The sequence below is a fragment of the Podarcis raffonei genome, chromosome 11, assembly GCF_027172205.1.
Source record: "Podarcis raffonei isolate rPodRaf1 chromosome 11, rPodRaf1.pri, whole genome shotgun sequence".
Classification (NCBI taxonomy): Eukaryota; Metazoa; Chordata; class Lepidosauria; order Squamata; family Lacertidae; genus Podarcis; species Podarcis raffonei.
The window spans coordinates 36,999,881-37,013,068 of NC_070612.1; the positions used below are offsets into that span (position 1 = coordinate 36,999,881).

General features: G+C 39.3%; 1 protein-coding gene across 6 annotated transcripts in view; it reads right to left on the minus strand.

Annotated features, from left to right (window-relative positions):
* Positions 1-13,188, minus strand: part of SKIC3 (SKI3 subunit of superkiller complex) — a 44,417-nt gene that overhangs the window by 30,498 nt on the left and 731 nt on the right. For 3 of the 6 annotated variants that reach the window (XM_053407694.1, XM_053407695.1, XM_053407693.1), the window contains exons 2-14: positions 12,343-12,437; positions 11,635-11,778; positions 11,001-11,092; positions 7,619-7,694; positions 6,582-6,722; positions 4,967-5,065; positions 4,750-4,858; positions 3,684-3,824; positions 3,049-3,150; positions 2,116-2,255; positions 1,662-1,748; positions 1,467-1,570; positions 1,266-1,392 (exon numbers count right to left, since the gene is read on the minus strand). In XM_053407694.1, the coding sequence (XP_053263669.1) occupies positions 1,266-1,392; positions 1,467-1,570; positions 1,662-1,748; positions 2,116-2,255; positions 3,049-3,150; positions 3,684-3,824; positions 4,750-4,858; positions 4,967-5,065; positions 6,582-6,722; positions 7,619-7,694; positions 11,001-11,092; positions 11,635-11,778; positions 12,343-12,432 (1,452 nt within the window). In that variant the 5' untranslated portion in view covers positions 12,433-12,437. Of the gene's footprint in view, positions 1-1,265; positions 1,393-1,466; positions 1,571-1,661; positions 1,749-2,115; positions 2,256-3,048; positions 3,151-3,683; positions 3,825-4,749; positions 4,859-4,966; positions 5,066-6,581; positions 6,723-7,618; positions 7,695-11,000; positions 11,093-11,634; positions 11,779-12,342; positions 12,438-12,572; positions 12,620-13,188 lie in introns of those variants that run through there. The other 3 variants (XM_053407697.1, XM_053407696.1, XM_053407692.1) reach the window with 2 other exon arrangements.

A 13,188-nucleotide genomic window follows, 5' to 3' on the forward strand; every position in this document is an offset into this window, starting at 1 on the left:
GCTTGAGAAAGTAGCTAAGGAAAGTTTCCCAGAATGCCACAGAAAAGAACCAGTGTTTCACTATACTGGCACATAAAGAGAACATCTCTACACACTAAGAATTCGTGTTTTCTGTGGAGCCATTAACTTAACACTCTGTCCTCATTATTAATCCAAAACATAAACTATATTTTATAATATAGTATAACTCTACATACATATATATATATATTCCTCCCCCCCACCCGCACTCCTCTTTTGCTACTTTTGGTTCTCTTGTCCGCAACACAATATTTACCGTATTGGCCCGAACAGTGCTTTTTTTTCTAAAAAAATTTTTAGGGGTACTCTCTTTTCCTATTCATATTGAAATACTGCCCCTCAATGAGGCCAAACTTAGATTCACAAAATGTTTAGAGGTATGCGTACCCCCACGTACCCCCAGAAAAAAAGCACTGGGCCCAAATATAAGCCACACTTGAATATACCTTTAAAATTGGAGGAGGGAAAAGAAAAAAAGAAAAAATACCCGAATATAAGCCACTCCCTTCCTCGCTGCTCCAGGCTGCATACTGGGGGGTGGGGGAGCCGCACTGTGTTGCTAGCGGCCTTTCCCCTTCCTCGCTCTCTCTCCCTTCCCAGCCTTGGGGGAGAGGATGGGGCACTATGCACAGGGCAGGCGCCACTTCAACGCACTCCTGCCACTGTTTGCCCCATGCTCCTGGCTACATACCGTAAGGTCACAAATATAAGCCGCATTTTAACTTTTTCGGTTGGAATTTGGGAAATATGTGTGGCTTATATTCAGGCCAATACGGTAAATGGTAAGCTCCTTGGGGCAGAGGCCTCTTTTTGATGTTGTTTTATAACGCGGTGGGCATACCACTGGCACAATGTCAACAAATTTTTCTGAGGCTTAATAAGCAGCATGGAGATTCGTATTTATTCTCCTCATTTATCACCTCAAGGGGGCTTACAGGAACCTTTTGGAAGCAGCTAACTTCCGCACCACTAGCTTCTAATGGGTGTGGCAGGAACAACCTGAAACACATAGGTTGCATCTCTCACAATTCCCTTTCCTTCTCATGATAAACACTGTGTGTTCATCGGGAACATTCCAGAACTGGGAGGAACACATAAGGAGAAAGATTTGGCTCCTTGGTTCCTTCACTCTGCCCTTGATTTTCCCACAGGCTAGTAATCAAGTTGCTGACCACTGTTTGGAAGAGGGAAAATCATTGTGAAATAATGTTCAGCTGTAACCCATTTCCATCCTCAAGGTTTACCTTCAGAAACTGAGTAAGAGCTTTGGATTTATTTTTTCTTGTGTCTTCACTCATAAACCAGTAAGTGAGGCCCAGGCAGAAATGGAAGTCAGCTATTTCAGCTTCTTTTTCAATAGCTCTCTGGAAACTAAAAAAAGAATATTTTTATATATATATATATTTGTTTATTTCAAATTTTCTCCCCAAATGAGCATGGTTTACCTTGCTTCTGCCTGATGATAGTTCTTTTGCTGATAATGAATCAAACCTTCAAGGTAGTCAGCTTCTGCTAAGTCTGGGTGGGTCTGTTTAAGCTCCTGTGCAATCTATAGTATAATAAGTGTTATACAGTTTCATATGGAGCAATGTCATATTTTTAACAACAGGCTGTATTATGGGGGGGGGGGACATACTAACCTTCAAAGCTTCATCAACAAGCCCTTTATTGAGACAGGCCTCTCCTTTAAGAGCTATAAGCTTGGGATCATTGTTTCTATCCAAAACCTAGGAACCAAACACATGTTTGAAATGTCAGTCTTCAGAAAACTGAAGCTACCTTGTGAGAGAAATACTTATTAAACCAAACCTTATTGAAGTCTAAATAGTAGAATAATATTGCCACTCTGTGAACACAATGCTTCCTCTGTCTGTCCGCCCAGAAACAGACAATAGTTTCAGAGTATTCAGTAAAGAGACCAGCTTTCCCCAATCACCACAACACTATGAAGGGGAAACCTAGACTCAATGAAATTCTCCTTCCTTACAATTATAAAGGCACAAAGGACCCCTCAGCATCTTAAACTGGAAAGCCTAAGGCAGATTTCATTTACCAAAGTTGTTTAAAGAGGGGAGGGAGAAGCTATTCACATACCTGTTCAAGGGAACTTATAGCTTCTTTTGCAGAGTCGACACCTGGGATTTTAATCAAGGCCATGGCTTTGAAGCGATGGGCAAGGTTTTTCTGCTGCTGACTGGAACTGGATTCATTAAGTTGTCCCAATATCTTTAAAGCTGCCAAAGAAAGAATTCTAATTCTATGTTTGACTTAAACTTGGTTTAAAAGACATTGTATTTGCCCATACAGTTTAACATTGCTCTTTCGATACACCACCCATCAATTATGGATTGTAAAATAAACCACTAGCTTGAGAAGTGGTTGACATCTCAACATATGATCTGTATCCTATGAAGCAATTTCAAGAAAAGGCTATTAAGATCTACCAGTTTGTAACCTATATTTTATTAGCACTATATAAAACATGTATTCCACCCCCCTCAATTTATAAGCCCACCTTTCACTGAAATGATCCCAGGGTGAGTTACAATACAAAACCAGCAATATAGCACGCCCAATTACTGTGTTACTATATCTGGGATCATAGAAATCTGAAATAACATTGACGAAAAAATATCAAATATACTAAACACTGAGGTGTAGTACCAATTTATTGCATGTGCCTGCTACTATAAAATTACAGTGGCAGAGAAGGCTTTTTCTGTTATTAGTATCAAGATTGTGGAACCAATCTTCCACAAGAAATCCACCAGATGCAAGAGCCCATTCTTTTTAAACAGACCTTGAAAACCTTTATTAGATTAGCCTTTGACTGCTGAGCACGTTAGTGGAGTGCTGCAATTCCAGCTTACCACTACTGCTTGAAATTGCTGTTCTACTGCCTCTATAGTTATTTGATTGCTTTATTCACTTTTTACTATTATATTGTTGTTGCCTGCCTTTGGGATATTTTATCAAAAGTTGAACTACCGTTTTTCTAAAGAAGTTGTATTTTAGCTCTGCAATTACCTTGATTGCAAGAAAGAACAGCTTCTTTGTATTTATGCATTTTCACTTGTGCCTTTCCTAAGTAACACCATGCTTCCGGACACTGGCTGGTCTGCTGCAAACCTGGCAGGAAAGAATTTGCATGTGTAACATGATTTAAACACATGAGTTCAGATGGCACTTGCAATTACTAGAATTTTAATGCTATTTAACTTTTCAATTCATGAATACCAAACAATAACCATAGTCCCACCCCAAAAGTAACCTGTTTAACTCTTATGTTTTGCCTTATGTATATTTGATCTTAGTATCTGATAAACATGAACAAACTCAAACCTACAACAATACACAAATTAAATTTCATATAGACTGGACATAAATTGTCACTCAGAACTAACTTTGAACTCCTCCTTCCCTCAAAAAGTGTCTAAGGATAATTTACATTCTAGTGTAGAGTCCTAAAGACAGCATAAATTCTGAAAACTGATTGCATATAAGAATATATCGAAGCCCAAACTGGGAGAAAAAAGATAGTTTGGCCAGACTCAATAATGCCTCCCTAAAAAACAAAGATAGCATTTCACTCCAATTCAATCATATTATTCCTATAATATACATTATGTACACACTCATTTTTCTCTTCCCATATCGCTCACCTTCTGTTAGCTTTTTTTCACCTTCATCATACTTTTTTCCTTGGAGAGATTGAATCCCTAATCCAATAAGGGCTGGGCCACTTCTTGGGTCAATATCCAACAGTTTCCGACAACAATTCAGGGCCTCATCAGTGAAACTGCCTAGAATACATGGAGGAATTTCCATTTGGCCACAGTTTAGAAGGTGAGAAGAAAACGAAACTCTCTCTAGTGTTTCCGCTATATTATTTTTCTGGCGTCACATACTATTTTCTGAGTTGTCCAAAACAAATACTGAATGCCTTGTGGCATTCAGAAGCATTGCAGCCTCCAACTGCAATGGCTGAGCATAGCCATCATGGCTAGTGGCCATTGATAGGAAAAGGAAGCTGTTTTAACTTAAAAATGCTTACCTTAGCAGTTCTTACTGTTTTGATAAGGCTTAGGCAAGCCTTTTGTTCTATGTTTGCTACATTGCTTGTTAAATTGTTACTTGCCCAGAGCTTTAAGAATGGGGCAGAATGTAAATCTGGATATAAATAAAAACCAGCTTTCAGTACCGCACTTTCAACCAGTCTTGTGACACGTGATGGTACATAATGGAAAAGAAAGGAAGCAATAGCATATATGGCACACACATAGAGGCCAAAGGATTTGAAAGCTTTTGAGGTCAAGAATGCTGCCATTAATGGTAATCAGAGCAATACAGGAAAAGGAGATTATTTCAAGACCACTAAGGCAGCTTTATTTCTATGTCCACCAGAATTGTTTTCATTTATTTAAAATACTTATTAGCTGTTCTTCAGCTAAAGCTCTTGGAACAGCATACAGAAAGCAGGTAAACAAAGTGCAAGAGACGGGGAGGGGCAGATGCAACATTTGTCTTAATAAGTCGCTGAAGTCCACCAACAAATTTTATTTTATTATTTTATCTCCCCCTCCCTTTTAGAACCTCTTCTGTGACAAGCTCAAATCTCAGAGCAACTCAGATGTATGAAAAAAGTACAGAAAGGCAGCAGATACAGTGGTCAAATAAAAGAAAGTACTGTAGTAAAGAAAAAAAGAAAATAAATAAACCAGAAACTACCTGATTGAATGAATCGCAAGCAAAGAACTTCCAGAGGATAACTCGCAGCAGGATACAAAATCATCATATCTTCACAGGCCTTCTTCAGTCTGAAATCCTCATGAGGAAACTTATTTCAGGAGGAGAAAAGCAATTAGCAATGTAGGCAGTTGTCTGTAGATAGCTGTCAATTTCAAAGCAGGATGTTTTACCTTACAGCAAAATAAATAATCCTTACTTTTGACAAACAATGAATGAACTCTCTGTAAGTCTTTTGATGCTCTTCACTTGGAATTGGGTCTGAGGAATTCACAGCCTCTTCAAATGCATTGAGGAGCTGAAAAACAAATAGTATAGACACTGCAATATGGAACAACAAAGCCCAAAATGCAGCAAGCTTTTAACAAGTGATAGTGCGATCTCTGAATAATTAATGCACCTATAAGTTTGAAAAGATTCAGTTCTACTACTGTGCCAGCAAATACTTCTTTTCTACACAAAATCAGAGCCAATCTACCATTACACATAATTGTGTGGTTCTTTCTGGTGATTTTTTTAACGAAGAGTATCCATTGCGGGTCAGAGGGAGGAACTTGCTAGCCATTTGTCAAAATTGATCCACACCTTCCACAAAGTGTTTTCCCACCCACAGTGGGAGGGGGAAATAGATAAGACTTCATCTTTTCTCCACGTCCATGAATGGGAACACAGAGTGAATAGCTAGCATCATAAGAGCTGAGCATTCCCTCTTCCCTGCTCACACTGGTGCTCTGATCTCCTCAACTTTTATTTTCCTTTTTTAAAAAAATAAAAATAAAAATCAACAACTGTCACACAGTTCATACAGTTACACACAGTAGGCGCAATGGTTTTGTCCTAAGATTACCAAACTAATACGGTAAAATTGTGAATGCTGTGTATTGCTACCAAAATTGCTATTTTGCCTTTTTCTGTCCAACATGCAGCATGGCTTATTTTCCCATACTACAACTTCCAGTGCCAGAAGCATGCCTGAAGTTCATTTTAATCACCAGAATGAATAAAAGACGGACAGGCAAATAGAAAGGATCTCACTATGATCCTGTTTGACTTTGGGTGAAGGTAGCCAAAACATTTCCTGCCTTCAACCACAAGGTGGAGTTGGTGACATTCAAGACTAGTGGGAGAAACGTGATAGAAATGTTCTCTCTATGTTCATCCTACGCTTCATACATATTTTCAAGATTTTAAAAACAATTGTAAAATTGCTCTTGGGGTGTAAGCTAGAAAGTCTCCATGACATCACAAGCATTAGTCAATTGGCACTATCCACAGCAAGATTTTCTGTCGATTTACAGAATGGTGCGGGTTTTTTTCAGAACTATGACTCTATACAAACCACTTCATCTTGATAGTCTGAGTCAAGAACAGAGCAGAAGCAAATAATGTACCATGTTAAGGGGAAGATGCAGGAAGGATCAATTTAGTGAAATAATTCAGCTCGAGCAAGTAAGCAAAAGCACATAAAGCATGGATTGAAAAAAATTACCCCAATGCCCTAATGTAGTTATGTTATAAGCAGGGCTGCTGCTTATACTTTCGCACTGCCAAATAATATTTCTACCCTAATAGGTTTTGTGATTTACAGCCTCCAGTTTGTATAAACCAAGAGCTGGGCATATGCCATTTAGTCATAGCCTCAAGCAGGCAGTCCTCAGAAAATCACTGTATCACATCCCATCTGTAAGATGGAAATTCAGAATTATTCCTTCCAAGCTGTTCTAAGAATCAGATACAATTGTTATGCTGAATTTTATATAGATTTATTGTTTGAAAAACAATAAATATAGCCGAATCAGGGGACGAACCCTTACCAATTGCTGTGTCTCATTATCCTGGAGATGTGTGCCTTCTTCCAGTAACTGGACCAACCTCTTCCATAACTGATGAAGCTCAGCTTTTTCTGCACCTTCTTCCTGTCGTATTTTTATTAGCTTCTGCCACGTCCGAGCCACCTGTCAAAAGAAAACCAGTCAGGCCTCAATGTCTTCTCAAATCTGAGACATTTATCGCCTTTGACTACTAGAGCACTGGAAGACATTTCCCAATTCCAGAGATCAAGGCGTATGCCTTTTAACGTAAATGAGATGTCAGAAGCAATAAGGTGTCTGTGTTATGAGATGATTTTGCAGTCTTCTTGCTTACTGCTGCCTACCAAGTCACACAGCTATACAGATTCTTTTAGTGGTATGGTGTGGGCAGTACCTCTCAAGACATTTCAAATACCTTGATACAGGTTGCTTCCACACTAATGTTTTCCACATCATGTGCCTTGATTGATTGATTGATTGATTGTAATAAAATGCAATTGCAGCACCAGCCTTGCTTAGTATGAACAGCAAAGCACTATTGGGGCTTAAAGACATAAGCATATTTGACTGCACCTTGCTTTCATTTTATAGTGAGTGGTGGAAAAGTGATGCATTAGCTTACTGGCTGCCCCTCAAACAAACTTTAGATTTGGGGCAATGAAGTGTTTGATTTCACAAAAAGGGACGCTTTAGTCACCGGCTTCCTCTCATGGTTGTTCTTTTTTAAAAAGAGAGAGAGAGAGCGCACAAAATATTGCTATTCCATTATTTAAAAATGGGAGAGAGAGAAGAAAAAAGTAATTAAAGTCCTCCCGCAGGCTTGTGGAAACAGAAGTTGACTCTGAGGCAATGTAATGGACAAAAAAAAGATATTTCAGCTGAAAGAAACAGGGTGCAAGAACAGCCAAGACTGGTGAAGTCATAAAGCTAGTAAATATTTATGCAAAGGAAATTTTGGTGTGTGTTTTTTGGCAAAACAAACAAACATTGACTACTAACACTAATAACAATAAGTTACAACGCACATGACAGTGACTAACCTGAAGGTATTTTCTCTCTCTTTGATACAGCTCCACAAGCTTTCTGCATACTTCACACCATTTCTGTTTATCAGTGCTGGGGGAGAAAGACAAAATGTCTACAATATAAGGGTGCAATCCTATTGTAACCTGGAAAGGCGGTGTCAGGAGACATAAGATTTTGTAGACCTTCAGCTGGAGCAGGAAATCCACCCTTTGTTGCACTGCCTGTCCCTCTTTTAGATCAGTCCTCTGAGAGCAATAGGAGGGGGAAAGGAATGTGTTGGGGTTGGATGGGGGGTGGGGTTTGAATGTGCCAGCCCTGAAGCTGCCTACTACTTTCCCCTCCAGACTTTCCCCCCTTTAAACCCTGGCTGGGGTGAACCACATAGGGCTCAAAACTTGACAGTTCTACTGCTACGTACTTTTCCTCCCCATCCTTCTTATATGTCTTTGCCTATTAAGGAAATCCTCAGTTAACATGCTTTTTCAGCTTAAAATATTTGTTTAACAATCTGCTCTTTCGTACTTCTTTCTTTTTCAATTGTGGCATTTCCCACTCCATCTTCAACCTGTGAACCTTGCTTCCTGCAGTCCTCTCTCCCCTCTTCTTATGCCATCTTGCAGTCTCCTTTCCCCTTTCCCTTAGGCACTGGGGACCTTCCCCTTTGCTCGTCCTGCCAACCCCCAGTGGTCCTGGCACAGGCTCCCATCCTTTGGCCCCTGCTTCCCCACCACTTCATTTTAGGGCTACCTGCTTCCTGCTTTAGGGCTACCCCACTTCTATTTGTCTTCTGCCTTCTCCAGCTCCTTCCCTTCAGTCCTACACAGTGAGAAATGTGTTTCTAGGACTTCCGGGTTAGCGCCATCGACTAATGGCGGATTTCCTTCGAGCTCCGGAGGGAATTGGCTCCGCAGGATTTGGGTCTTGCCGCTGCGGCGACCCTCAGAAATCACAGGCGCTGAAGCCTGTGAACCTGGTGACTTGGCGGGCACCATTTGCGCCCCCCCGACCCGCGAAGGAGCCTTTTTAAAGGCTTCGGAACGGGGGACGGGGCGAGCGGCGCGGTGCTGAGAGTCGATTGCTTCTCCTGCGGAGTGAAGCCGCATGCCATGGTCGGAGAGCGCTGACTTCTTTTTGTGAACAATTGGACTTTAAAAGCAACAACCCGTGAGTAGTACGGAAATTGGATTTGCAAAGAAAAATTTTTTTTGAATTAGGCACGATCGGGTAAGGCGCAAACAGGAAGTCCGTCTCCCCGTCTTGTAAATAATTTAAAGCAAGGACTAGTTAACTAAGGTCGAGAGAACTTCTTCTTCTTTATTGGGTAAAAGACATTAATTTCACGATTTGGCAGTGTAAGTAATTTTACTGGAGGATAAGAGCTAATTTTGAGAGCTGAAGTGCCACCCCCCTGGACCCGGGAGTGATCCGCGAGAGAACCTGTTGAGGAGATATAGAAGAGTTTGACAGCTGTCAAATTAGCTGTCAAGAAGGAAAAAGAGAACTTTGTTTCTGCTGTCTCTGCTGCATATATTAGTTACAATTTGGTTATATTTTGTTGAAAACAAGGAAGAACTGATACAAACTAACTTGATTTTTGGATTTGAACTGGAAGGAAGATTAAGTAACCAAAATCCCTCTAGAGGGGGTTTTGGGACATTACAAGAATGGCTGAAGGAGGAAAAATTCAAGCTAAATTGGACATAGTTTTTCTTCTATTGGGAAAGTTACAAGGCCAAATTGATGTTTTGGCTACCAATGTTGCAACTCTGGACTTAACAGTAAACAAATTCATTGAATTACCGTATTTTTTGCACCATAACACTCACTTTTTTCCACCTAGAAAGTAAGGGGAAATGTCTGTGCGTGTTATGGAGGAAATGCCTACGGGTGGCATGCCTATTGATTTTCCTCCTCTAAAAACTACGTGCGTGTTATGGTCGGGTGCGTGTTATAGAGCGAAAAATACGGTAGATAAGGATTTGACTCAGGAAGTTCATGCAGCTGGACAAGAAGAGAAACTTGAGAGATTTGAGAGTGTGGAGAAAGAGATATATGTTGTTTCTGAGGAAAAGGAAGGAGGAGATGTAATGTTGCAGATGACAAAGGAGAGCCAGAGGCCTGACATGATGGTTACAAAGGAAAATAAGTACTGGTCTGAATTGGAGATTGAAGAATGGAGAGATCTTCTTATGTGGAGATCTGAAGACCTATGGATTACAAATTTGATTAAGGTGAAAGTTGGAGCTTTCGGGACATTTGGACTTAAAAGGAGTAAGAAACAAGATTCGGGCTCCACTTTTAAGTATGGAGGTCTGGCTGGAAGAAACATGGACCCTATTGGGACAGAGCTTCTCCGAGATCTGGTGTTTAATACTAAGGACTACCAAAAAAACCGGCAGAGAGGAATTGAGAGAGAATTAAGAGCCTCGGACGTGAGGTCTCCAGGCTGATAGTAGACTAAGACTGATGGACATTTGTTGGGGATCGAAACCGGGAAAGGGGGGGTGGGGTTTGGGAATCCAAAGGGTGCACAATTATAATCTTTTTTTTATTTTGTTTTGTTATTAGTATGAAAATTGGGGAATTCGTGGAAGGGAATTTGGGTCGACTTTAGAAAAAGGTTTTAAGAATGAGCACTGATGTACAAATATTGATGTCTATAAGTTAAAATTGGTTTTTCTAAAATGAATTAAATATAAAAAGGTCAAAAATTGGGGATAAGAACTTGTTGAACTAACAATTTGAATTGGAATATAAGAAGGGGAGGTGTGGGGAAGTCAGGGAAATATGTTATTGAAAATACGGATTGTAGACTTTATGTGTTTTTAACTTTTTTGTTTTTTGATTTTTAATGTATTAAGGTGGAAAATTTCAATAAATATCTTTTTTTAAAAAAAGAGAAATGTGTTTCTAATTAAGTTTTTGGAGTAGACAAAAGCTTGATCTACTAGCAGAAGCTATCACCGTGGCACTGAAGCCTATCTACTTAAGACAGCCTTTTTTGTTTTCCTTATTGCATTTTCTAGCAAAAAGAGAAGGATCTCTCCAAGAAAATATAGGTGCATGCTAACACTCAAAACATTTTATGGGTAAAGTAATAACATAAAACAAATAGTTGAACTAAATTTCACACTATAATGGATTTTACCATTTTGCTTGGAAAACTTTTCTATCATGTTGATTAAATGTAAAAAAAATTATCAGGGAACAATGATTTATTTTCAGAACGATGGAAGCATTTTACATTCTACTGGAATACATAAGATAAATTTGACATGGGAATGCTGTGAATACTGTTGTGATAAACATTTCCTCTATAATTAGTATCATAATATTCACCTCAAGTAAATGTTTAGCTTATTTTTTAAAAATGCTGTAAAATAGTTTATTTCCTACCTTTCATAGAGTTCCAGGAGTTTCTGATACACATTAACTAAATCTTCTCCGACATCTGCATGGTTTGTTTTTTCATATAAATTTGCTAAGCCCTAGGGGAAAGTGAAGAATATAACTTTTGAAGCAAATCCTTGTTGGGTCACAACTATCATCTCCATATTCATATCCATTCCTGAGATATAACCATGTTACTGTTTAATAGTTTTTGAAGCATAGCATTTCAAGGTTCATCAAACTGACTGTGTGAAGATAACACTGCAGAGGCAGTGAGTAATTTGTCTACATTCTCGACATCATTTATAACTTCTAAGCACGAAAGACTAGCCTTGTTACATGTAGTCAGGAAGATGCCTAGAAGATAGTCCAATGTACAGTGTCCTAAATTTGAATCTAATGTTGCATACTATTTGCAGAATATTTGCATGTTACTCATATAAATATATGGAATAGGGAAATGGAACCAGTCGTAGTACAACATCAGCTAGGATAACTCAGTCTGTAGAGCATGAAGCTTTTAATCTCAGGGTTGTGGGTTCAAGCCCCACATTGGGCAAAAGATTCCTGCATTGCAGGGGGCTGGACTAGATGACCCTTGTGGTCCCTTCCAATTCTACAATTCTATGATTCTACGTACTTGCCATGCTAGCAACTGCCCTGGTTCAAGTTCAGCAGCTTTTCTGTAGGCACCTCGGGCTTGATCGGGTTGTTCTAGCTCAGCAGCTGCCAAACCAATGAATACCCAGGCATTGTAGTTATTCTTCTCCTGTTTCAATACTGCCTACAAAAACAAGTGAAAAAACACTGAAACACTTACAATAAGCAATATTAATAAATAATTTCGAAGCTAAAGAAGAAAGCAGAACTGATGCATGCTCAGATGTTATCATCAAAAGATTCTAAACTGCAGAAGGAGCCCAAGGTTAAGTGCCTTGCATGTACAAAGTCCCAAGCTCAATCCCAAACATTTCCAGCTCAAAAGATCTCAACAGCAAAGCTAAAGCAAAAAACCTGTTCAAGACACTAGAGTGCTTCTGCCAACAAGAGAAGACAGTACTGACCTAAATGAACTGATGGCCTGGTTCAATATAAGGCAACTCTTTGTGCTGATGATATCTATGAGAATGACAAAACATCCAAACCACCACCAACAGGGCAGAAACAGAAAATGACACCACTGCTGTGCAGCCCAACTTTAGCTTTTAGTTTGGCAGCAGATAAACAAATACAGCAAGGAACACCAAGACAATGAAGAAATGCTTTAAAATATCAGAGAGGAGTACTATGAATTGAACATACAATTTCGCATGCTGAAAGCTTAATTGTACATTTGAGTGCTAGTTACCTTGCAGTGTTTCAGTGCTTCTTTGTACTCCTTATTCCTTATAGCATCTCTGGCACTTTTCAATGCTGCTTTCACTTCCTTGTTGGACATGACTACTGGCAAGGTAACGGAAGAAAATTTCAGCAATTATATCAGGCCATATGGAGAATTTTCAACATAGTCTTATTTTAATCCCTTTTTCATGGTATTTTTGCTTCTTGACAAAATAAGTGATAATTTATGCCACAAACCTATGATGCAGGGTTTTGCTTTGTTTTGTTTTAGTTCTGCCACTAAATGGACCTCTTCATATAGGACAAAAATGAGCAATATCATCCAGGTTTAGAGTTATAAGCAATGGCGATTCTAACTCTTCAGGGCCAAACTAAGACATTTTGCTGGCTATAGTGAAGCTGACCGGATCTTACCTTCAACACTGACCACAGGACAGCATCTTCTACTGAACTTGGGGGAAGAGGCTAGCTCAGGGTGTGGGGCAGGCTACAACCCCACACACTGTTCTGACCTGCAACCCCTCACTGTCGCCCCCGCCGCGTATATTTTTTTATTAAACTTTCTGTTTTCCAATTTAAAATACTCATTTTATACCCTTAAGACATCAGTGACTTCCCTGATTCTCTTTCCATGGTTCATTTTACATATCATAAATCCTTGCGTATTTTGCAAAAACTATACCATTCAGTATTCCATTATTGCATCCATCAAAACTTATTTACACTGTTGAATTTATCTTAATGCTAACAGCGTTTTCAGCTGGACACAGTTATTTCCCATATATTCAATAAGTGTTTTCCAATCTTCTTTAAACGTTATGTTCTTCTTGTTCTCTTATTCTATATTTTAAGT